This window comes from Pavona decussata, unplaced genomic scaffold, assembly GCF_977016875.1.
Source record: "Pavona decussata unplaced genomic scaffold, jaPavDecu1.1 SCAFFOLD_262, whole genome shotgun sequence".
Lineage (NCBI taxonomy): Eukaryota > Metazoa > Cnidaria > Anthozoa > Scleractinia > Agariciidae > Pavona > Pavona decussata.
The window spans coordinates 1,244,143-1,269,719 of record NW_028145665.1 but is presented as its reverse complement, the minus strand read 5'-3'; the positions used below and the strand labels follow the sequence as shown (position 1 = coordinate 1,269,719).

The window sequence follows — 25,577 nt, the reverse complement described above, 5'->3', positions numbered from 1 at the left end:
TTAGTTCTACTTTTAACTTTTGTGTATATATTATTTTTTTTTTTTCATTTCTTGTTTCTATGATTAGGTTTTTATTTGTTCTTGGTAATTTTCTAGAGGACCCTTCTGTAAACCACTTTTGCGACGTTGGTATCCTCATTAAAAATTACCCTCTTCATTCTTTTCTATTTTCCACTCCCTTCTCTTCCAGTTAGCACCCTTTTTATCCCAATTCTTGCCCTTTCTCTTCCAGTTCTCACCCCTCCTCTCCCCGTTCTCTCCCAGTTCAACCCTTTTCTGTCTCTGGTCCCCCTTGTTTCCCAGTTCTTATGCCCTTCTATCCAGCTCCCATCACCATCTCTCCCAGTACTTATTCCTTCAATCTCCATTCCCTCTCTCTTCTCTCCCAGTTTTGACCCTAGCTCTCAGTTTCTTCCAGTTCCCTTCAGTTTCAGTTTCTTTCAGTTGCTTTCCGTTTCTCACTTGGTTTCTATCCCCTTTTCCTCCATGTTCCTGTCCCCGTTTTGCTCCCAATAGGAACTGAGTTTGAGTGTTGTTATATCTTTGCAGGCCGAACTTCAGTGTATTGCTCCAGGGGAGGATGGTGCAGAACATCAGGATCCTACACCAGTCTTAGTTCCTTCTGTCCCTGCAGCAGCAAGCAGCATTCAAGAGGTAAAATGATACTATTCACTGGCTCTTGTTCTCATTCATTAAAACTCACATTAATTAAATTGAAATTGTATTCATTCTGTCATCTTCATTAACTGGTGAGTACTTAGGCTTCATTTCCACCACTCCCTCGGTTCTGGGTTTCCAGGGTTAACATGGGCTCATATTTTCCCGAACAGCGGCTGGTAATTGAGCCCAGCAGGTAGTGTACATGTACATCAGAGGACATGCTTATCAAATTTTCTTTGAATTCTTTTTTCGATCAGGATTCCAGAAGCAGTTCATCTGATTTAAATGTTTTACTAGAAAGAGAGAAAATATATAAGCAGGCAATAGAAAATGCAAACAAGGCTGGAGAGGGAAGCAAGGCCAGGAGATATGGCAGAGGACTCAAGGTACTGTCATTAGAGTATAGTTGAATTTAAAGGGGCAGTATCATGGGAGATGGGAGATATGATTTTTGGCCAAAATTCACTAAATTTAAACTTTGAACACTGTGTTAATTAATTTCTCAATCGCTAATTTAAAGAAATATTAATAGACATAGTGATTCTAAGACAAAAGGTTGAACCAAAATATAGTACAAACAGCAATTTTTAGTGCGTTACAACAGCGAAATTTGAAAACGTCCACCAAACATTTTCAAATTTGAACCCCTCTCTATCTTGGTCATCTGCCAGCAAAAATATCTGTGGATAACTTCTTTGCATTCTGATAGTCTTTTAATGGAATTTTGTCATTATATCTTGGCTGCTATCAACCGAATAGCGTCTTTCCAATTTTCAATGTCTTTTTAAAAATAGCATGATACTGTCCCTTTAAGGCCTGTTCCAAACATCGCGTTACTGCTGTGCTGAATTAAATTCTTCGACTTAAACACAGCAGTAGCACGACGTTTGAAACCATTTAGTTCAGCAGGCTGAATTAAGTTCATCACGACTATTTAGCACGGCAGGTCCTGTCATGCACATGGCAGTAGCGCGACTTAGTTTCAAACTGCGTGCTATTGCCGTGCCGAACTAAATTCATAAATTATTTTCATGTATTTTGGGTTAATTTGCTCGTTCTACACCTTTCTATATTTTAGAATTTGGCGCAACTGAATTAAATTCAACGTTTGAAACCACTGCCATGCCACTGCTGGGTCAAATTGATTTAAGTTTGGCATGGCAGTAGCATGACGTTTAGAACAGGACCCAGTTACTTGTAGGATGTAAACATTGTACGTGAACAGTGGTGATGTAGTGGTTAGTAGTTTGAACTTCCCCTCTGACTTTCAATTACTGAAAGGTCTGTGATCTAAGGAGCCTGATCTCTGGTTAAGCTAGAGGTTTAGTTTCTGAAGAAACTGATGCTACGTCAGTGGGGAAAAGATACAAATGTTTGGTTTTATCAACTGTGTTGACAACGTAATTTGGTCACTGCAAAGAGTATGTAAACACGTGTTTTGTAAAGGGGTATTAACCAGTGAACCACTACTGATTGTGGAAAATGACAAAATCCTGGAATATTACTCTGATGGATTAGTTTCCATCCAGAGAGGAAGAAGGATGATTCATGATTCTACCAGGCCTTTTTGTCATTCTGAAAGCCCAGGATGAAATGAGCGATTAGATACCCCCCCCCCCCCCCCCCCCCACACTGTGACTCATTTTAATATGCTAATAATGGCAAACTTGATTTCTAAGAAATTGTCATTAAAAAATACTGGGGTGAATTTTGTCACAGAGTTGTACACTAAGGCACTTTCATGTATAACGAGCAAACTATGCCATCTGCCACAAAAGGCCCAGCAACTTTATATTACTATTTTAGCTTGGTGATATCAGATAAATGTACACTACATATGCCAGACAAGTTTTTTAATTTATTGGTGTTTTACATTGATCATCCCAGGGATAACGATTGCTTGTAAAACTCATGTACTCGGCAATCTTCACACCTGACAGTTTTGAGGCAAAAATTTTGTTAATAAGCATGACAGGTACAGGTGTACAAAAAATGACCTTCTCTGTTGGTAACTTAATTATGGGCAAAAGAATAACACGTACCATTCGTTGAATTGTTTTATAGGAAATAGAACAAATGATCAAGCAAGCCAAAGCTGGTAAACCTATTGACATGGATGCTGTACCTCCGCCAGTTGCTACTGGATCAGCCCAACCCTCAGCTCCAGCTTCCTCTCCACCAGCTGGAGTCCAGCAAGCCGTTCCCACAGAAGAGGATCTGGGTTCTGATGACAAACGCACAAAACTGGATCAGGATATTATGCCTACACCTTCCCAAGAGGGTACATTCACAAAATCATGTAATTTAAAATTTATACAGTCACCTTATTGAAGAAAAAAACCATTGTCTGGTAAACCTTGAAATTATGCATGATACATGTATGACCCAAGGGCTTTCTTGGAAGCCTTTGACCGCTACAATTATTTGCGTTCTTATCACTGGAAAAGTGCGACATAAAACTAACATGCTTAAGCTGTGTCCTAAAGAATATTTATTGTGGAAAACTTAATATGAGGTTTGACAGCTGAAAAATCAAGTGATATTATTATTTTCACCTGCCAAACATTCCTACTGAAGGGCCAATTCAACTCATTACACAAATAAACAAATATTGTTTATGCATAATTCTGAAGAGCAGAACAAATTCTTAGGGGACATGCAATTTTTCTAATGAAAAATCAAAATATTATACCCCCACAAACAGGTCTGAACTTAGAGCTTGCTCTGAATTAATATGCACATACTAATCAGATCTTAAACCTATAGCTCTATTAGCTTGTTAAGTTATGCATGTACCACACAATTTTTCCAGGTGTGTTTTGATTGTTCCAGTGAACAATGAACAGTGTACTACAACAAACACACTTTAGACAAAAAAAAAACTGCTGTGTCATATACATCAAAGTGTTGTTCAAAGTGGAGATTGAGGGATGTCGCTAAGACCCGGCTATACCAGCAAATTTCACCATCTTAAAGAGCTAGATCTCATCACAGCTGAAATTTCAACAACACAAACTCTTGAGGCTAATTTTAAGGGTGCACAGTGTAAAGGGCTGGTTTGGTTTATTACAGGGGCTGATGGTGTTTCTTAACTACATCCTTGTCATGTAATTATGCTCTAACAAGATAGTGGGATTGCATGTTTTTAGTACAGTACTTAGTAATTTTGTTCTTTTTCTTGTATTTTTTTTCTGTCTTTTTTAACAGATGGTCAACAATTGCAGGAATCAAAGGTAAGCCCATTTTTTGTTCTTTTCAATGAAAGAGGTGGAGTTAGAGTGGGATTTTATATTAGATATATAATTTATTTGGTTTTACCTTGAACTTTAAGTTGATAACTGAAGGTAATTTGGCCACTGCAATACCAAGAGATTTGAGAGCTGATGCTAGGTTTGCTTGATTTTTCTTTTGACAAAGGGCTAGCACTCAAAACGCCAGCTCTGGAATCTCTTTGTGGCGGCCGAATAACCTTTATTAGTTCAGATGATAAAACCAAAATTAATATTTTTAATTTAGTTTTTACACCACCACTGATCTAGCACCAGTCAGTTTCCTAAGAACTTACAGTAGTAACCCTTTCAGGCTTTCTGTGCTTAAAATAGTCTGTGAACTGAAGATCTTGAGGGAAACCTTGTTCTTAGGATGCGTCTCAAATTCTAAGAAATTTACAACATAATATACCAATACAAAAATAGGTAAATTTACTCAGTATAACCAAAAAGCTAATTGAGCTGAGTAAAGATATGTAAGGAGAGACTATGGCTTTGGGGCTACATTCATGAATCCTTCCTGAGTTAAGAAGTATCCTAGGCTTCAAGTCAAGAAACGATACTTAGGATATATTGCAAAACTCATTAATAATTCATAAGCCCATTGACCTATAAATGGTCGATAAAACATCACGTGCAGTGGTTTTTAAACCCGATAAAACCTCCTCCTTATTAGTATACAGTGTTTAATGTTTTTCGCGTATGCTAATTTCCAAAGTTCACAAAAGCATCATTGTTATGAACTCTCTTGACACAGCTTTTCCAGGAATGTTTTTGAAGCCGTTCAAAAAACTCGCAGCACATGTTTGATTGGGTCTACAACCACTCGGCTGCTCCTCGTGGTTTTAAATCCCGATAAAACACTGTTGCTCGTGTTTTGAACATTACATAAACTGAGGAGGCCTTCATGAATCTTGCTCTTGCCTCTAGTACCTGCAGCCCTGGCCTGGTGTTTCATATTTTGGTCAGATTCTGTTCCATGCTTGTATCATGATAGATCATAATAAATGAATGCTGGCTATCAAACAACTTCTGTACATAGACCGATTACAATAGTTATGTTTGAGGTAACTTTATTGTGAGTTTGCGTACCATTCTGGAAGAGTGGGGGAGGCACACTGTAACAATACTCCTAGTCACGTAGTTGTTTGACTTACATGTAAAGGGGAAGTATCACGGGCATTTTTAACTTTTATCGTGAAAATGGTGTGACAACACCTTCAAATCATTACAAAATAATTCTAGAACATCAAGAAAAAGAAATCAACTGAATTCTTGAAAGGAACAACTTCGTGACCTGCTCTAGTGTATTTTGGGAATGAAAACGTGAGAACTTGAAGACAGTTTGCCTTGTAACTTTTTTCAAGTTGCAGTCCATTCTAACCAAGTCCATCTGTCGACAGAGACGCTCAGCGATAGTCTTAGTACACTGGGGGGTGATAATTTACAACAAATAAGTTAAACACTTTTAGGTTTGTTGATAAAAAAAAGCATTTTGGAGTTTTTGACATAACACTAAATTCCCATGATACTTCCCCTTCAAGCTACGGAAGCCAGAGACTGAATGTTGACTGGAAGATAGCTATGTGTGTATGTAGTAATGACTGGATGTATAAATAAAATTATATTTAAACATTTAAAAAAATAAAATGAAGAACAAGGCACCCTTCCTCACTGCACCCCCACCCCCACTCCCACACCATTTTGTTTTGTTTTGTTGTTGTTGTTGTTTTTTTTTGGCCTACTGACAGCCATCTTTTGGCCATTCATTATTGTACCAGGCAACAGTTTCCCAACAGTTTTTCCAATGTTTTGTTGCAGATTCCTGCATCTGAAAAGGCTAAAACTGTGGAACTTTTCACAACAAGACGAAATCAGTACAGAATAGCTGCCTTGAGTTGTAAGAAAAATGGAGACATCCAGCAAGCCAAACAGTTTCTTGCAGTGTCCAAGGTAAGAAGATGAAGAAGAGTTTGGCTTTAAATATTTTCATAAAGATATGAATCCTTTATTTGCTATTTCCTAATTTCTTTTTAAGAGCAACTACAATTCCCATTGATCAAGCTAAACTGAAAATTATAATAAGTTCTCCATCCCCTTTTTTTAATTATTAATAAGCAAAAGGTGAACGCAAGTTAAGTATTACTACACTGTACATGTATACCTTTTAATAGCATGCGAACTCTGAAGTTCAAGACTCAGCTGTTAAGTTTTTCACTGCCATCATGATCAATCATTGTTGCAGACCTCTTTGAAAACAAAGATGTTTGACTCAACGGGGTCAAATTGTTACATATTTTTACTCTATGATTGGCAGATTTCAATCCACTTTCTGTATTTTTGAGTTCAGCTGGTTGTCGCCACAATTATGATTGACTAGTAGTAAAAAAAATAATGTATATAAATATTGGGTTTTGAAGTTCAGAGTTTGCATGTTACGGAAAGGCGCAGTAAGCATTGAGTAATTTTTCTCTGCAGCAAATAGATTCAGCTATTGGACTTCTAGAAAGTGACGAGGAAGTTGATATTTCACAGTTGCCACCTGTTCCATCAGTCTCTGTAACAGCTGCCAGTGAGTATTAAATATTTAACTTAAAGTGTGCTCATTGCATTGGGAGGTAGCCTGCAAGCAGAGGTTCTTTGCAGGCAAATAAGAAATCTCTGCAAACATCCATCCAATTGTTTGATCTGTCATCATCCACTGGTTTCGTACCAGCAGTAAACTGGTTTAACTGGCTTGTACAAGCTAACACAGAAGTAATAGCAGGAAATTGGAACGCAGTGGGATTTTGTTGCATAAAACATTTTTGCACATGAGCCAAAAGCTTGTTATGTTTGCCAGCAGTTTGCAAGCACTTTATCCAATCACTAATGGTTTAATTGTTATTTAAATGGTAAAAGTTGTTGTGTGGCACTAAAAGTTAATAATTAGTTTTTTGATATGGTGTTTTGGGCAGAACTTCCTTTGAAACTGGATGTGACAAGCTACAATGCAGGACTGGAAGTGACCATTCACATGACATGACATGACATGACATTATGGCATATGTCATGCACAGATGATAGGAAATAGGATGGAAGGTTGCAGAGGTTTCTTATTCTTCCACTGGCAGTGACATGGGCAACCAAGGAACCTCTGCAGTGGGTTAAAGTGGGAGGTTCCAGAGCTCAAAGCTCAGTCATAAGTCTCTTATAATTATAATGGACTTGCTATAGTTTCATAACCACGTGCTTTTTGATAATCAAACCTTTTAAAACTGAATAGAAAGCAAAGCTTCTAAATTGGCCATTTGTCTTTTGGTTTCATACAGTTTCTTTTTCTTAGTCCTTCCTCACCTATTCAGGTGCTATTCGACAACATGTACTGTATGATACTTTTGTGGAAGATACAGTGAAGTTTCCTACAAATGCATGAATTCGTCACTTGTTCCTTTCTCTATTTACTTTCTGCAAACTAAGGTGATATCCCAGGTCAATCTGAACAGTCAGCTCCCCCTGCTGCTGAGGCACAGCCAAGCTCTGCATCTGGAGCTGAATCAAGTGGGGAAAGCAGCGCACCTAAAAACTTGGAGCCTCCCCCACCTCCCAAGGACGTTGCAGAAGCTTTGCAGCAAAGGCTGGAGAAGTATCAGAGCGCTGCTGACCAAGCAAAGAAGGAAGGCAATTCCAGCAAGGCACGGAGAATGGGGCGAATTGTCAAGGTCAGGAACAGTAATTTTTTACTTTCTTCTGGCAATTAAGTCAACCAAAAGGCAGCCTCTACTTAGGATAAAGGGGTGTTGATTTTGGTACACTAGTTAAAGTGCCCCTGGGACGAAAATTTCATTTTCCATCTTTTTGCATTTTCGTGTAGAATATGACCTTCTTACTCATGTTACCAAATTTCAATCCTTTACGGCGATTGGGAGTATTTTTTTGTAGCCTTTTATTCGAGATTTCACGGCCGCCATTACTTGGCCTTGTTCCGGAAGTTAACAAGGCCAAGTAATGACGGCCGTGAAATCTCGAATAAAAGGCTACAAAAAAATACTTCCAATCACCATAAAGGATTGAAATTTGGTAACTTGAGTAAGAAGGTCATATTCTACACGAAAATGGAAAAAGATGGAAAATAAAATTTTCATCCCAGGGGCACTTTAAGCATTTATGTATTTACTTGCATATTTGGTGCTGTTTTGGAAAGCACTACCCATAGGAAATCCGAGTATCTCCAGATGCGCAGAACGTATGCGCAGTAGCAAAAGTAGGCACCGTCATTAAGAAAATATTTCAAATTAAGGGGGAACACACCTACATAAGAAGCTCAATCCAAATAATATTGTTAATAGGTCTGGGACACACTGAACCACAATTTGTAGTAATAATATTGGTCTCATATTTATTTTTTAGGCACATTAGTCTATTTACCACAAACATGCTATAACCACAGTTTTCTCGTTATGAAATATTCTGTTTTTTTCAACCCATGCAGCAATATCAAGATGCTGTCAAAAACCACAAAGCAGGAAAACCAGTGGCATTTGAGGAGCTACCAACACCCCCGGGATATCCCCCTATCCCAGGGGTGGCTCTTCCTGATGATGCCCCAGATGAGAGCTCGTCTTCAGCACAGGTGAGCATGGACACTAAGTAAACTGGGTTTTAATTCAAGAGGCATGTTCATGAAGTTGATGATTTAGGCCAAAAATAAGCCTAAAAGGCTCAAAATTTACCCAGTTTTGCATACAGGCACTGCAGTTGTGATTGTTTTAACTGTGGAAAAAATAATCCTTACATGTATTGTTTTATTAAGTTTATTTTTTACAAGAAATATTTTTCTTGTAACAATTTTACCATAGCAATGGTCAGTATGGCAAAAGTGGTCGTTGCAACAAGGTTAGACGATAATAATGGCAATATTTTCTGTTGTGACATGACATGCCACTTAAAAGCTGCATGAGTATGTTATCATTTTAACATTACTTGTGGTTTCTACTACCTTCCTGTTGTATTTCGTGATATAAAAGCAGGGAGAGGGTGGTAATGTTTACAGGAAAATTAATGAAAGCACATGATTGTATGCATGCTTAATCAGCTGTCATGAATTGCAGGCGACATAGATGCATTTTTTTTTTCCTAGCTCTTCCTCCAGCCATTGTGCACCACATAGCCTGCAGATGCAGACGTATTTCCGGCTGTCGATTCTCTCCGCCAAAGAGAGAGAAGCGGCGCAGAGAAGCGACCGTTGGAAATACGCCTCTGTTTGCAGGCTATACAGCACAATGTGTCTACTGCAAAAAGCTTATATCCAGCTTCTTTAGAGCCTCATTTTCATTCTGATTTGTAGGCTGCTGCACCCAGTCAGGTGACGGTCCCTCAAGCGGCACCTGTTGCTCCTTCCGTCTCTAGTGCCGCTAACCCTGCCGCTATGAGCACTGCAGGTCAGCCCCCTGTCCAAGCTAGGTCATCTATTAACAAATCTCCTGGCCGCAGCGAACAGCAGCTCAACTACCTGCTGGAAAGACAGAAGGAATTCAAGACAGCTGCATTGCAGTCTAAGAAGCAGGGAGATCTGGAGGGTGCAAAGAACTATCTACGGATGAGCAAGGTCAGTAAAGCAATCACTTCATAGAGAGCTGGTTTATGTAATTTGGCATTCTAATCAATTTTTTTATTTGCTTGCAACTGCTTTGGTTCTTTCAGAACTCTGACAATTTTTTTTTTCATTTCTTCCCCCAGAATTCATAATGTAATGTATGTTTAACAAATACATTGTTTTAGGTTGCATTTTGTTGACTATATTCTGGAATAAATAAATGGAACATCTTCTACATTTCTGTTTTAGGCAAATTTGGAAAGACTTATGCGCAAACTATTGCAGTAACTCCAAAAACCTCTTTTGAGGGTTTTCAGCAATCACTTACGAGGGTTTTCAGCAATCATTCAGTAGTATGCATTCCTATTCCGGACTGAAGTCATTATCAAACGCACCCTTAATTATTCAACATTGGCAAATTATTGCATGGTGGCAACCTGACAGATTGCCACGCTCCACTGACCTCTGTCAGTGTTGGTCTAGTCTTCATGCACCACCTTTCCCTAGCTACCTATCTAATAACAAATAATGGATGTTCATGGCTGGTAATGATGACGTTGGTGTCAGTAAAAGTGAAAGTACAGCCCCAAGTCAGATGTACGGACATGACACGGTTAAGGCTACTGTCAAGCCAGGGTCTAGTCCCCTTTCTGTTCAGGCCTGGTGCTTCTTGTTCCTGTCCAATAGATTGCTCATTCAGTCATGACTCTTCATCACCCCTTGAGCAAGGCATAAGGCCATATGCCCTGTAAATGCTTCTCCGTGAAGGAAAAACTGGCTCCCTAGCCTTTCATCTAGGGAAAAGCACTAAATAAATGTACTCCTGGTAATGGTTGTTCAAAAACTGGAAAGCCCTATACAGTGGAGAAATCACTTTTCCAGCCGAGAAAATATTGTGCCATTGGATAATGATTTACCCTATGGCTGTAAAAGTTATCCGTTTGTTGAGCAACGGTTTCTTAAAGCTAAAAAAGAGTTCTTCTTTTACTCAAGATTAAATCAAACTCTATGTTTACTTCTATGGGCTGTTTCTTTCAGGGTCTCGATCGGATGATCCTTTCAGCACAGAATGGATTGAGAGTTGATTTGGGAACGGTAATTATTTAAGCAGATTAGTAATCTGTAACTTATATTAAAAGAGGCACCCTTGCAATGAATGTTCATGTAAGTGTTAAACAGCTAACAATTGTGATGAGAACCCTCTCAGACAGGTCTCAATTTGAGGATGTTTTCTGAGTATAGCAAAGGGAAGATTAAGATAATGAGAGATGTAAAGTAGAAGTGTGCGCCTCTACAAAACCTCTGTGTATTTTTCAGTGTCCAAAAACAAGCCACAGTTTGCACTGAGGAGACACTTACAGTCATGATAAAGTGGTCTTGATGGTATCCACTTAAAAAAACGCTCAAGTACACACTCTCAGAGGAGTTTCCTTCTTTTTACCGCTAGGCTGTGATATTTTGTGTCACTTTAATGCCGAATTCCTCTTTTTTTTTTGTACTACCAAAAGGTGCCTCCATCGCCCTTTGTGGCGGCTAGTCCAGCTCCCACCAGCGAGTTGAGCTTCGAGATGGTACAGGCAGCAGATTGTGATCCAACCCCCCGCACACCAGAAGAAATTTCTGAGCTGTTCTCACGACTCGAGGATGCACTTATTAAACAAATTGAGGTAAATTGTAGTCACAAATAACCTTTGACAGAGCTAGAAACATTTTGCAACTTGTGAAATAATACTCCCTTACAATGTAGTTAAACATTCTATAACAGAGTGAAGTCTAATCCAAAAATGGAACATTGCACGATTTCTGCAAATAAAAGTATAAATTGGTAAGTATGGCTCACTGATTTCATAAAGGAAAGCTATGTTCTTACAATTACAAAGCCTGAAATATTTACGGGGGAACAGCTTCTTTGAACATTATCATGTTTGAAATCATTTTGCGGTTCTTTGTTTACGCTACAAATTTAATCTACCGTTGGAACAACTTACATAATTATGTGAGAAAATAAATTATTTTCTTGTTTTCTGGTCTTTTTTTTTTTTTAACATTTTGTCACGTGACTCACCCCGCCTTAAAATCACGTGACACAATTAACATCTCACTACTTGACAAAGAGTCCGCGAAGGAGTCGAAAGCTTATATGCTTAAATGTATTTTTGGATCCTGAAAGCTAACTTGTTTTTGTAAACTTACATATGGTTCAATGAGCGCACCTACAGTGCCGAGGCCCTCGCTGTGCATTTTTAAGGCCATTTTCTGCATAAACGTTGTAGAAGTGGTTAAGGATTTGGTTCCTGCTGTGCGGATGTTGTCTTTGTTTTTATTTTTTTGAATACTGATGTCTTATTTCACCAACTTCACCAACCGATGGTCAAGATGGAAGTGAATTGGAACATGAAAGAATCCACTGTACGGAAAATTATGGCGGCTGTACGTTTTACTGACACAATACCTTGCGAACCTGACACAGCCAATAGGCACACAGAAAACCACATTTTTGGCGAAATTCGTCCCTGTACAAACAACATTGTGAGAATGATGTATTAATCAGTAAATGACACAGGCATACTCGGAAAAAAAAATCCGAGTGCTCCTATCAGGAGTCGAACCTAAGACCTTCCGAGTACTACTTTGGATGCTCTACCACTGAGTTACAGGAGACTCGTGGAAGCTACGGCCATTAAACTAGGTTCATTGGACAAACATCGGAATGTCAATGTGTGGCATATGCGCGATGGAAATAACATGATGGAGTATGTTAAGCCAGATGAATAAATGAGAATGATGTATTAATCAGTAAATGACACAGGCGTTTTCGGAAAAAAAAAACAACATTGTGTTGGCTAGGTTTGAAGTTAAATGTTTTAAGAACTTGTCTTTGCGTTTTTATGAGCATTTTGTGGGTTTTCGTACCCTAAGAATTATGGATGAGTGTACCAGTCACCATCTTCAGCACAAGTGTTTTCATGACTAGTCCCTTCAATGTAACACATTTTGCTTTCTCTTCTTGGATTCAAACTTGTGTGACTTTTAAGGAAGTATTTCCAAACTGTCATGTATAGCCAGTAATTTTGGTCTTCAATCTGCAGGATATGCGTGATCAAAGCTCTTGAATTAATTTCTTTCACAGATGTGTGCGAGAAATGCCCAACATTATCAAAAACTGGGGGACATTACAAACACTAAAAAGTAAGTCACTCTTTATTTATATTGCAGTTTTATTAATTTTTTCTCAATCAAGCTATATAATGAAAAGGTTTGGCTCAAAGAAAAATTAATTTTACCATTGCGTCACTAACATTCATCCTAAAGAAAAACATGTATCCTTCTGGGCTAATAGAAAGAACCATTAACCGCAGTGTCACTCAGTGTGTAACAGGCAACTATGTAAGATCAACAGCATGTCGCTCTGCATGCTCCCGCGACAATTTTGCCATCATCGATCAGGCATCCACGCGGTTTGCCCTTAAAATCAAAGAGGCGTTGCACATAGTTTGGGACAAACCTGCACTTAACGCACAGGTCAAACATGTTAATTTAAAACTTTTTTGTTTAATTTTGTATTACTATTGTTATAGTCCTAATTATTGCTATTATTATTGTAATTTCTTTAGCATTTATATTTCACTGAAATTTGTTGTTCATTTCACATTGAAGATGGCAGAGGCAACTGCCGAAACATGTCTGTAAAACTCAGGAGTGTCGTGTTTTTCTTAAAATTAATTTTACCAGTGTATTGTCCACTACCATAAATTTTCAACTGAGGTTTTTTTCCAACTCAAGAACAAGCAAGACTCGCCACCAGTTTTGAGAGGAAAGCTACCATAGCGTGCATAAAAATAGAATAAAAGAACTTACTACACAGTTAGCATGAACTTAAAGGCAATTTTAGACTGCATAGCTTATATAGAGCGGTTTACAATTGAGTGTCGTAAAACCAATTTAACCAAAGTATTTACTGTGGCCAATCGCAACAGATGTAAACAAAACAACGAGCCAAACAGAATTCGAAGCAAATACGTGTAACTGGCGCCCGGCGCGGGAAAACGCTTGCGGCCAAAACACGATTGGTTTTGGTTTGGATTCCCATTGGTTGAAAAAGTGGCGCGAGTGTTGTTTGGCCAATCACAGAGCGTAGTAACGCAAAACCAAAGCAAACGCGAAATTTTTTTCGACACTCAATTGAAAAAGACTCCAATGTAAAGGTAGTGTAGTTTGGTGTAGTGCAGTGTAGTGTAGTGTAGTTTAGTGTACTGCAGTGTCTTTAAATTCAGTCATTAACTTTTGTTTGAAGCTTTGAGAAGATGTCAAAGAATTTACGACTGGACCTAGATTCTGTTCAGAGTGCTCGTAAACACCAGGATCCCCCACCCAGATTCCACTATGAAGACAGATCCTTCACCATTGTTGAGTAAGTTCTCATGTCTTTGCCTAGCGATATTTGAAAACTCGTGTATGCGAGTGAGCACAATGAACGAGGTATTTGAGTGGAGAAAATCTACTCGCTCGCTCGCTTTCTGTGAACTAATTATTGCATAAGGACCGTCACCCAAGTGACTTTTTCCTCAAGCCACGTTTTTTAACCAACAATTCTAAAAAAATAACCCAAACGAGAATGATCAAACTCTGTTGCTGTTTACATCTCTCGTGATTGGCCAGAAATTGCTTTGGTTTGTGTTTTACGACACTCAATCGAAAACCGCTCTAAGGTAGTGACATTAAAGTTGTTGCAGACAGTGACTAATGTAAAATCGTACTGTTGTGATTTTTACTGTTTTAGCATCTGTTATTGCTCACTAAGCGTCTTTGCAGTCTCAGATCTATGTTTATGCGGGAAAGAAATAAGCACCCTGTCCCTAAGATGCGCCTTGATTCAAATAGGCTCCCTCTGTTGATTTTCCAAAATGAAATAAGTGCTCAGAACGGTAAATCGAATCCTGAAGCAACAACATCTTCTCAGCTTTTACAAGAGGGCACTCCAGAATCGTAAAACAAAAACCCAATTTACTGTCTTCAATACCCATTTCACTCACAAAATGTCTCTTAAAGAAGCCAGTGATTTTGTGTTTGACATCACACTTTTTGCAAAGGATTTATGGTGACAATGACTGAAATTTTCCTGCTACTTTTAACAGCTCATTTCCAGATCTCAGTGATTCAGAGGTGGAAATCAACATAGTAAGAGGTCTCAATATTCCCCTGCCTTCAGGTGTGTTTGTTGTCATTGATAGTATTGTCTATATATTTTATTTAGCAACAATTCCTTTCTGTTAAAAATGTACTCTTGCCCATAAGTACAACTTTTTGTTGTTGTTGTTGTTGTTGTTGTTGTTGTTGTTGTTGTTGTTGTTCCACAAGAGCAAAAATCCTCTTGGGCTCAAGCCATTTACAACTTTACGTGAAAAAAGAAGAATTTTGATATTGTTTTGGGTTAAAAGCCGGAACTAAATGGGGTTGTTTCCGTCTTCCTCCCAACAGGATACCAACCAAAGGACATGTACACTTACGTATCGTATGAGTTTCCTTTTCCGAGTGTAAGTACAATAGCAGTGATTAGAAAGCAAAGTGTCTCCTGAAACGGTTGATGTAGTTAGTGAAACCACAGAAAGTTCGGAAAAATTACCGTAAAGTTCCGAAGTACAATCGTTATTACTTTCGGGGGTCGCTAATTCAGTTCGGGTTGCCTAGTAGTTACAAGTGTACCGTCCATTGACCGATCTATTCAAAATGCGAAAACCTTAAGGCAAGGCGCTTTTTGTTTGGGTGGTGCACCTCTGCGCCATAAACACGTCTCAAGTTGTCTCAGAGAACGCAAAAAACAATAGCCTTCATATGGAACAACACCACAATAGACTTGGTAGAACGATGCAATAGCCTTTGTACAAGGTGCATCGTTTGTTGACGCTGCCAGCTGTAATATTTGTCTTGTTAGCATAAGTGAAAACCTTGTTCATTGCTTTAAACTCAACAGAAAATGAGTTACGTTTGACATCCTCTCTTGTGGGAGTCGCTTCAATCGAGGAGTCGTTACTTTCCTAAATGTTGATTCATATGTTTTTCCTTTTTCAGACGGATGAGCCCCAGACTGGTCGAACACAAACTGTAAAGCACTCAATTAACCCAGGTTAGTTGCAGTATTGTGAAGACGCGGTAGTGTAGTGGTAAGCGCGTCGGAGATTCGATCGTATTGTAGGAAGATTGCAGGGTCAGTGGTTTGAGGCTAGGTTGGTCTCTGTATTGGTGTGTTGTTTCCTTAGACAAGAAACTTTGCTCCACATTGTCTCTCTTCACCCAGGTGTATAAATGGGTACCGGCGACATACTGCTGGGGGTAACCCTGCGATGGACTAGCATCCCATCCAGGGGGGAGTAGCAATACTCCTAGTTCCTTCATGCTACAGAAACCGGGCTAAGTGCAACTTTTTTCTTTACCTAGTCGTCGTATGAATAATGTCGGCTGGAATCATTTTCTTGTTACTACAACAACGACACTAACTGCATTAACGTTATCCTTCTCTGTTTGGTTTTCTCGCAGAATATAATGAAGTTTTCAAAGTGAATATAGATAGGAAAAATCGAGCGTTAGGACGTATATTCAAGAGGCAACCAGTAAAATTTGAAGTAAAATATGAAAGGTAAGTATTAACGCCATTTTGTGCTTAATACGCATTGCCACAAGACCAACGTGAACAAGTTGTTTTCCTAACATAATTTTAATGGACAAAAATGACAACACTGCTCATAAGCCGTTACTTCAGGACTTCAAGCACACGTTACTTAACAAATTGGTCTGAAATCTTCTTCACTTAGTATTCGTTTATTTCGTACAAGTTCCTTTGGATTGATGATTGGTTTCTTGAAGTTTACTTTTTTCTGCCTATTAATACAAAGATATTTTTGCACAGTTTATGACTGCAGTGTATGCTGTAAACGCAGATCTCACCCAACTTTCAGAGATAATAGAGCCGAACAATAATTCTAAAGAGCTTTAAAATACAGAAAGATGTATGACATTTTCTTTCCAAATTAAAGCTTATCCAACAGTCCTACCTAAGAACTGCTCTTTGCGCACAAAAAAAACACCTTTGTATTAGGCTAAAAATAATGGTTTAGTTTTGTCAACAAAACCCTTACTTATATGCAGAAACTAGTGTTAATCATTTTTGGCTGCGGATAGCCAGGATTGAAATGGATTGCAACTCGAGGCCAAAAATTGTCAAGTTCTTTCTGTGTATTTTGGATCAATCGCTGAAAAACGTAACTATAGTTTCTTCGTCCCAGGTGAAACTGCTTAACATTTTATTCTTGGTGGTCTAAGAGCAATTTGATGTTAGAGAAAAGGTACTTTCTCAAATGTTTGACGAGGTACACAAACACATAGAAATATCCATGATTAAGAAACCCGAGGTGCACAGAACGCATGCGCAGTAACCAGAGGAGGTATCGTCCTTATTTTATTTTTATTTTTTTGAGCGTTAATGTGTTGATTTTTTAGGGGTTTTCTAAAAGGTGACAAGGCTGTGGGACAAGCGCAAGTCAAGCTGAATGCATTCGACAACAAATGTGAAATCCACGATTGTCTAGATGTAAGTAAGTAAACTTTATGTAGCCAGGCTGGCTCATTCAGCTACATGGCTGTTATCCACAGGGACCCTGGTAATAAAATGTGACAAATAAATATAAATATAAATTAATTTAAATAGTTAAGAAAAACTGACTTGTGTTGTTTTACATGCAAATGTTAAAAATGGTGGGTTTTAATAAAAATAAAGGAGAAAGCGATTCTGCTCTTTTTAAAAGTCATTTTTTCTTCCATTTAGCATTAGAGTGAAACTCTCTGTTGTGTTGCCCGGGGCATGTAGCCTGTCAAAAAAGGTAGAAATACTGGAGGTACCAAGTTCAAGTTGGGGCTTTCTTATATGGAGGGTGGGTGATCCGGGTACTCGAGTTATCGCCTCACCCGGGCTATGTCAAAGTCATCGAAGTGTGCCGCTTACAGTTACTGTAATAAGCGCTCCTACTTTTTCCCTCGATAATCAAGGCCGGCTCTCACACTTGCACATTGTTGTCTTTATGATCTTGTGTAATAAAAATGCTTTAAATCTGATACTAAAGGCCAAGCAAATGAGTAGAGCAAACTACGATGTAGGCTTCTGATAAGCTTAACAATAATTCCTCGCGAAGCGAGGTTAATAATTTTCGGAGCTACGCCGCGCGAATTCGAGCGAAAATATATTTAACAATTATTCACCAAAGTGGAGGTGATTAGTGATGATGGATATTTACCGAGCCGCGACACTGAGGTGAATAATTGTTTTAGTATATCCCACACAAGCTGAATAAGAAGAAGACCAAAAATTACTTTATTTTACGGTGTAATTAAAGTGCTTGACAATTTTCGTAAACAATGCATTGTATTTCTTATTTTTCGCCTTAGAATATGCGGTTTGAAAGATTAACAACTTACCATGTAATGCCTTCCAACCAAACTTTGTTGCCATTTTTGTATTCTTTGTAATAGTCGTCTCTTTTATCGAAATGTGTTCCTCTTTAGTGACCGTGGCGAAACGGGAAGCCATCTTGTTTCTCTTCGGCTGCTCGGAGATGAATAGTACTTGGCGCGCGCGAAAAGCACTATTCACTAGTGTGGTATATACTAATTATATTTATTCCTTTCTTGTCCTCAGCTAATGGACACTGATCGCGGACGCAAAGCTGTTGGAGGAAAAATCGAAATTCACATGAGAATCAGGGAGCCTATCGTAGACAAAGATGTCAAAGTTGAGAAATGGAAGTGGCTGGTTATTGATGTTCATCTTACTTCAAAAAGGGTTAGTTTGCTTCTTAACGTATAATTTTTTGTGGCCTTAATACACCTGACTTTACCTGAAATCCAATCCACAATGCTTCACAAAAAGCACTATGTTCCATTCGCACATCTGCCCACAGGCCAACCAACAAACCTCTGCTCACAAACAACAAACAGGCTCCTTATCGGAGGATAGGGTGCAAGATAGAATCTTTGGGGCTTTGTGAACTGAGCGCTTAATAGAACGTGAACACTTCATTTGGGTCTGACCGTATATCAGCATTAACAGCAACAGTAAATCACCGAACAGTGGGAGTGGCAGACTCTAACTTTAAAAACACTCTTTGCCTGTCGCGCTTACCTACATTTTTGTTTTTATTCACAGGGTGCTGGAGTACCTCGGGTAGGTGTCTGTTTTTCCTATTCACTTGCCAGAATAAGAATTGAAGTAGAGTATCTAATTGCCCCAAATTGTGAGCCGATAAAAATTAACAACAAGACCCAGCTATTATCCCACTGAGTAAATAAAAAGTTATGCAAAGATCTTTTTGTGCGCTCGCTGCTAGCAATGTCAGTTCTCTGTATCGATAGCCAACTTTTGTGTTTGTGATTTTTGTCAGTTGTCCGGTAAAACGTCATGCTACAAGACAAGTTTGTCCGAACTATGAAGTAAGAAACGTCATGGCGAGATCAAAACGACATTGATATAATTATGCCCCTCAATGTTGGCCTTGCTGAAGAACCTCGTCATCTCTTCACACCATGTTAAAGCCGCCGTTACACTTGAAACTTTTAGTTGAAACTTGTGTGCAACGGCGAACGAGACCAGTTTCACGAGGTGGTGTTACACGGTGAAACTCTTGTTTTTTCACCACTGCGACCTTTGCGAGCCGTTGCAGAAGTAGAAAGCGGGTCTTACTTTTCGTGAAACTTGTCTCGCAACGGAAGTTCGAAAACGTTTCACGAAACCGACCATGTTACACGGTGTAACGCCTGCTGAAACTTGTTTCGCAGCGCCGTTGCACACAAGTTTCAGCTAAAAGTTTCAACGTGTAACGGCGGCTTAACGTAAACAGGTGTGGAGATCCTCCGTCAAAAAACAGGTACACTCAGTCAAGAGGCGACAAGTAGTATCCTAAAGCCGTAGCCATAAAACCTTTCAAGTTTTTTCACATCTACTGAGTGTCATTTGATTTTTATGCTCATGGGTTATACTGATCTTGTCACTTTGTGTGTTCTGTTTAGGAACCTGAAAAAGTGCCACCAAAGCCTGGAAAAGTAACAAAAGGAGCCGAGTAAGTAACTGTTTGTTTGTACCCTGACGCCTAAGACCAGTGTCGCGATTAAGAGAACAAACACCAGTAAATAAATCAATTTATTTAAGCGTCAATGTCTTAAGCGCAGAGCACTAACTGGGGACACTTTCCAAATCGAATTGGAATTTAGAAATGTTGGTTTTTGAGGAGAGGGGAAAACCTCTCGGAGCAAGGACGAGAACCAACAACAAACTCAACCCACATATGACGCCGAGTCCGGGAATCGAACCCGGGCCACATTGGTGGGAGACGAGTGCTCTGACCACTGCGCCATCCCTACTCCCCCACCCCCCCCCCCCCCTCGCAAAAAAAATTAAGTATAAATAAGTATTAACAAAACGCTTGTAGACGAAGCCGAACTGTCCCTCGTGGTTTGTGTTCAATGCGTTCCATTTTGTGGATGTTTCTTGGTGCTGCGAAAATTTTGGTTTTCAGTTTGTGCACACTCCTTTGGAATTTTTTTGTTTTTCTTCAATTGGCAATTACAGCACAAGCTAACACAACGAACAAACCTGGCATGTCGTGACCTCAATACAACATTTTGTGTCTCCCCTCCCACCCTCCCTCCCTCCCCTCCCTCGTAGTAAAAACAACAGTTATGGTAATAATAGAAGAAGAAATCGATATTTTGCATTAGGCCGTAATCTATAAAGCCTTTTACAATCCTTCAAATAATTTCGCTTTCCTGTGATTGGTCAAAATTTGTGGTGCACGTGCCAATATCCATACATATTATCCAGCACCACTGACTACTGTTCGTAAGGCGCTGAACGAGTATGAATATGCCGCGATATTTGTACAGTTATTTAATATTTGTAGAGTAAAAACCGGTTTGGCTGTTAAGTGTACAGTAAAAAACCTATTCGCTAACGAGCGGGCGCTCAATCTGTCTTAGTTTCCTCACATCTTGACATAGTGTCGGTTTGTAGTATCGCTGTGTGTTTTCACTCCTTGCTTGTATTGTGACTCGCCCTGCAGGTTCGTTAAAATACAGCACAATTCGTGAAAATATACGGCGACACTACACACTAAATCGTCTATTAAGGTCGTAAAAAGGCTATCGTTTATATACACTCAATTGAAAAAACGTTGTCTCTTATAAAGTGTGAACGATGCGACCTGATGGAATTATGGGGTGATCTAATTAGCGTGCGCATATTTCGTGTTTCTTTCTCGTCTTCGATAACAAGATAACAAGAAGAATACAAATAAACTCAAAGGTCAAGCGTTTCCCAGAAAGCTGTTGGGTCTCATCGTTCATGGTTTATACCTTTTACCTGACAACGTTTCTTCAATCAAGTTTATCCATAAGCTCCTGGTACTTGTTCTGATTGTTCAGAACTTTGTCGACTGTTATGTTCGTTGTGATGTCGAGTGAGATGCCAAATGCGTGCATAGAGCGGGACAGAAATAGAAGGGCCAGAGACCGGGCGGGCGGTTAAGGGCGGAGATTTTTCACATTCATAAATCCACGCAAATTACGTCTCCCTCCGGATGGACAAGGGAGAATGCTCGTGAACTGGGAGCTATAACTATTTTCATAAATAGTTGAGACCGCTCACATGAGAAGTTCATTTGAAACCTTTTTACTTGTCAGGAAGTTATTACCACCTCGTTTAAAAATGTGGCATGAGGTGGCAATGAGCATTCCGTCCTGATTGTAGACAGAAAAAAAAAACAAGAATATTGCGTGCATCCTCGACTATCTACTCGAGGATGTCGCATTGTTCTTGTCGAAGTGCGTTGTTGCAAAACAGAGCTATGGGGTGGTGGTGGTGGGGCGTCGAAGATAAAGGGGTTGGCTATCAGAGAGCAACAATCTATTACTTTAGATTATGTACGATAAATCACTTAACTTTGGCAATTTTCAATCCTTCTCCTATTAAACGTGGCATGCTAGACTGTAGTTTCCAAATGCGTCTCCTTGTAGAAGTCTTTTTTTAACATTGGTTTCAGATGAGGTTTTCTTCGTTTTCAAGCCATTCATTGTTTTCTCTTATTCTATTTCTTTCTTAGCGCCAAATCAGCTGTTTGCTCTGTTGCGTGACCCGGTCTTGGCCAATAGGATGAAGGATTGAAGATAAACCACACTGAGAAGTGAAATCGAACAAATTAGATTATAACTAGTCAGTCCATGAAACAAGAATTTAGCATACATAGTGTCAGAGCTTTCAAAGCGGTTCCACGTTTGCATGAATGCGTTTATTTTTTCTTCAAAATTTACGAAGGCGTAGAAAAGTCGTGAATTAACAAATGGCTTTACTGGCCCAGAAAACTCAAAAGTCACAGAAAACCAAAAAATTATGAAAATAAGCCCCTCCAAAAGCAACTCCGTTAAGACAAACTTCCATTAAGTTTCAGACACAAACCGCCTTGCTGTACACCCACAGACTGGCAAGTAATTCATGGTTAGGTACCATATAGTCACCCACATAACCCTAACCGTAACCCTCCATATTGTCACCCTTACCTTACCATGAATTATATGCTCACAGACTGTTAGCTAGCCTGTGTAGCAAGCGTTTCCGTGGAGTTTTGTGCGTTTTTCGCTGCTTGAACGCGCGGAAATGGGTACGAGAGAGAAACAACGGAGGGAAGGGGAGAGGAGACAGAGAAAACTTCCCCCCCCCCCCCCTCTGCCGTTCTTTCGTTCTCGTCTCAGTATCCGCGCGCTCAAAAAGTGAAAACCGCACAAACCCCAAGGAAACCTTTGTTACGCAGGCTAAATGTTAGTCCTTCCCGAGGAAACTGAAGCCCCAGAGCTTTATTCGAAATTTTTTGGTTAATAAAGAAAAAAAATGGAGATAAGTCATAGAAAATCATGGCATTGAGAGGAAACGTAGCCACCCACGCAGTCGTTTTTAGGGGACGCATCTTTTTAGGAAAGCATATTTTTAGATATTTTAGATTCATTTATTTTTCCTTTATTAATTATACAAGTTAATTGTAAATGATGGTACTATTAGTTAGTCTTCATTTTATCAATTTGTAAAGCGCGTTAGATCATATATTAATGAATTTCGCGCTATAGAAATAATAAAAATTATTATTATTATTTATGACTCGTATTACCTCCTCCCTACACTACAATGGGGAGGAGGTAATACGAGTCCCCTAAAAAAATGACTGCGTGGGAGGCTAGAGGAAACGGTGTTTGCCGTAGAATTAGAGTGCAATAAGTTAAAAAGACAAAATTGGTTAGTCACTGGTGCTGTATGGGCCTTTGAATACTTCCAGTGCGAAAAGTCGTGACGTTTCTATGTAATCGTATAATCATTAGATATTTTTTTATTTATTTTCCACGTTAAAGCAAAGCCAACTTTTCATGGTATATCAACCCTTTAAGCTTTCCAATGGTGATCAACATGTAATTTCTCCTTACAACATCATGACTTGATTAAACATTCTGCTACGAAGAAAAAGGACATGACCACTAAAGAAAAGATGTTTTGATTTTCATACAATTCTCCCAACTAATAACGTAACAAATGTATGGAGAACACTGATGAGAACATGTTTGTTGACATTGGAGCTTAAAGAGTTCAATAGTATGGATGTGGTTTTAATAGCAGCTGGTTCTGCATGTAAATATTAGCCTACAGTTACAAAGTTGTAAATAATTTTAGGTGGTGTTACACCCGAAAGCCATGTTTTCCGTCAGTTTCAGCGTTTTTCCTCTATTATCCCCTGAAAGATGTCACCCAAACCAAAAACTCCATCACAGTTATGTAGTGCAAAGCGCCATAGATCTTTCAGAAATTTTTTACAATTTTTAAACAGTGTTTATAATTGGGCGCGGATCATGTGAAGTATGGCACTTGACTTCAGTAGGCTCGGTTCAAATGCCGTTCTTCATACTAGTTTCTATTTTCATATAAGATAGTTCAGTATACAGTTAGAAATCTTGTCCACAAGAATCACCCGTTATGCGTACAGTAGCTATAGCGTTCTCTGAAAGTTCATCTCGTGCACGTGGAAAAGGCATAGATGACTTCAGACGGGCTTTACATTTGTGTTTTTTTTGCAGAACAGTGTAGATTTTGATATAAACAAAGCAAAAATGTTTTAAGTTAAGCTTATGAAGTAGGAACTGTTCAGACCGTCAAATAGGAGTTTACTTTCTTGACCTTTTTCTCGCACTGTCTGAACATAAACAAGTTTTCACGCGGACTAGAAAGCATGAAGCGGGAAAGTCTATATAATAAGAAACTTACTGAACTAGTTTGTTCGGTCCATATTGGGAAAATATTGGTCTCGTTCTTTTGTTTTGCAGTTGCGAAACCTAGAACTCGACCAATATTTCTCCAATACAGACCGAACAACCTAGTTCAACATGTATATGCAACACACTAAAACATGCAGCACCATATTTATTATATACGTTACGAAGAAACGAGCTATACGAGTAAACTGAATGAGCCCGCGCTCGTTAGCAAACCGGTTTTAAACTGTAAAAATAGCCGCCAAACTGATTTTTTATTGTACCAACAAGAACTATACGAACATTTCGTCAATTTCACAAAACAATGTAGATATTGTATTCTAGCTGCGAGAGATAGTAAAGATGAAAGAATTGTGAAATCCTTCTCACAATCCTTGGTCTCAGTAGGCTGTTACTTGGGGGCGGGAGGGTATTTTTAATCGTTCTGAAACCCATGAGCATTAAGCTAGTGTTCTGTTTCTTCGCAGCACCGGTGCCTTATTATAGGTAATTAACGCTCGGAAACAGATATGAATTAACTATCTGGGAGCGTTAATTCTCTCGCCCTATTACTTGGTGCAAAATGTTCCATAAAATTCAAGTGCGTAATCTCAAATTCTGATTTTTTTGTTTTTATTTTTGTGTTCCCACTAAAAGCTCCTTCGCCCCAAGAAGCGCTAACCATGCAGTGGAGCTAGCCTGCGCGCAGACATCTTCTATTTCCGCGCAGATGAAATAGGAGACGTCTCCGCGCGTACTAGGTGGAGCATGCGCACACTACCGTTGTGACGTCTGTGAAAAAGCTGCGTTTTCGCCAACCCCAGTAAAACACTAAGCGTTTTCAAATTTATTCACTTTGGAGACCGTTTTAGGAAAGATCCGTTTTTGGTGGGCGAAACGCCGTTTTAGTGTGGACGAATCACCAAACGGAATTAAACAAAATAGGCGCCCGTGTGGACGGGTTTCAACAGCTGGTGTAACTAGCGACGCAGCACAATCACAAACAAGCGCCACAACCACAAGAGTACAGACAAACCCTTTGAAACGGAAGTGCAGGCGTCAGTAGGGATTAAAACCTTTTGATCTTTGCGCTGGCGTTTCTAAAGGCCGGTTTACAAGCTACGATTTGCCGGTCGGATTTGACGCCCCTACAGTATCGGAGCACGAACCATACATGTATTCTGACACCCGATTTAAGGCCCATTCATGAATGAACGTCAGCCCGATTCACCGCAACAGCTTTTTATCAAAGAGACCACCATGTCCATCAAAATCAACATCGAGTGTCAAGACACACGTACGATTCGCGCTCCGATACTGTCAGGCCGACAAATCGTACGTGTAGCAAGTTCTGGCAGAGACTCTTATGCTTGTGCTTTTCATGCGCCAAATATGTCTAAGAATGCACGTAACTCTGAATTTGGGCACGTCATATTACGCAGGCATTTGCGATTTTCAAATCACTTCCTATTTGGCAGAAGCATGTTTGTGTCCAGGTGAGGATTAGGGCTTGGGGACACTTTGAGATAGCTATCATAAAGTTCGTACATCTCACCAGCGCGTGCCAGCTGGACCTGCGTCGCGAATGAAAACGAGGCCAAATTGCCGTATAAAAGCTGCCAGTGGGTTGTAGGGAATTTGAAATATTTATTTCACTAATTATCGCTATTACAATCTTCCCCAAAACTGCATCGAAACTGAGTCACCTTTAATTTTTAAATAGCATCTTACATTGTGGACATGTTTTT

General features: G+C 39.3%; 2 protein-coding genes across 6 annotated transcripts in view; one reads left to right on the top strand and one right to left on the bottom strand.

The window, feature by feature from the left end:
* Positions 1–25,577, top strand: part of LOC146456046 (coiled-coil and C2 domain-containing protein 1-like) — a 32,455-nt gene that overhangs the window by 2,832 nt on the left and 4,046 nt on the right. The window contains exons 4-25 of one of the 5 annotated variants that reach the window (XM_085093554.1): positions 550–654; positions 918–1,046; positions 2,725–2,941; positions 3,868–3,893; positions 5,751–5,882; positions 6,408–6,501; positions 7,389–7,630; positions 8,401–8,541; positions 9,256–9,516; positions 10,543–10,599; positions 11,013–11,171; positions 12,635–12,693; positions 13,799–13,915; positions 14,640–14,713; positions 14,983–15,038; positions 15,574–15,628; positions 16,039–16,138; positions 16,999–17,089; positions 18,191–18,334; positions 18,698–18,715; positions 19,558–19,607; positions 21,645–25,576. In XM_085093554.1, the coding sequence (XP_084949680.1) occupies positions 550–654; positions 918–1,046; positions 2,725–2,941; positions 3,868–3,893; positions 5,751–5,882; positions 6,408–6,501; positions 7,389–7,630; positions 8,401–8,541; positions 9,256–9,516; positions 10,543–10,599; positions 11,013–11,171; positions 12,635–12,693; positions 13,799–13,915; positions 14,640–14,713; positions 14,983–15,038; positions 15,574–15,628; positions 16,039–16,138; positions 16,999–17,089; positions 18,191–18,334; positions 18,698–18,715; positions 19,558–19,607; positions 21,645–21,675 (2,358 nt within the window). In that variant the 3' untranslated portion in view covers positions 21,676–25,576. Of the gene's footprint in view, positions 1–549; positions 655–917; positions 1,047–2,724; positions 2,942–3,867; positions 3,894–5,710; positions 5,883–6,407; positions 6,502–7,388; positions 7,631–8,400; positions 8,542–9,255; positions 9,517–10,542; positions 10,600–11,012; positions 11,172–12,634; positions 12,694–13,798; positions 13,916–14,639; positions 14,714–14,982; positions 15,039–15,573; positions 15,629–16,038; positions 16,139–16,998; positions 17,090–18,190; positions 18,353–18,697; positions 18,716–19,557; positions 19,608–21,644; position 25,577 lie in introns of those variants that run through there. The other 4 variants (XM_085093552.1, XM_085093555.1, XM_085093553.1 and 1 more) reach the window with 4 other exon arrangements.
* The window catches only part of LOC146456043 (orexin receptor type 2-like), a 61,570-nt gene continuing 54,790 nt past the window's right edge, over positions 18,798–25,577 (bottom strand). The window contains exon 4 of the transcript XR_014858881.1: positions 18,798–18,817. The gene's annotated coding sequence lies outside the window, so the exon portion shown is untranslated. The remainder of the gene's footprint in view (positions 18,818–25,577) is intronic.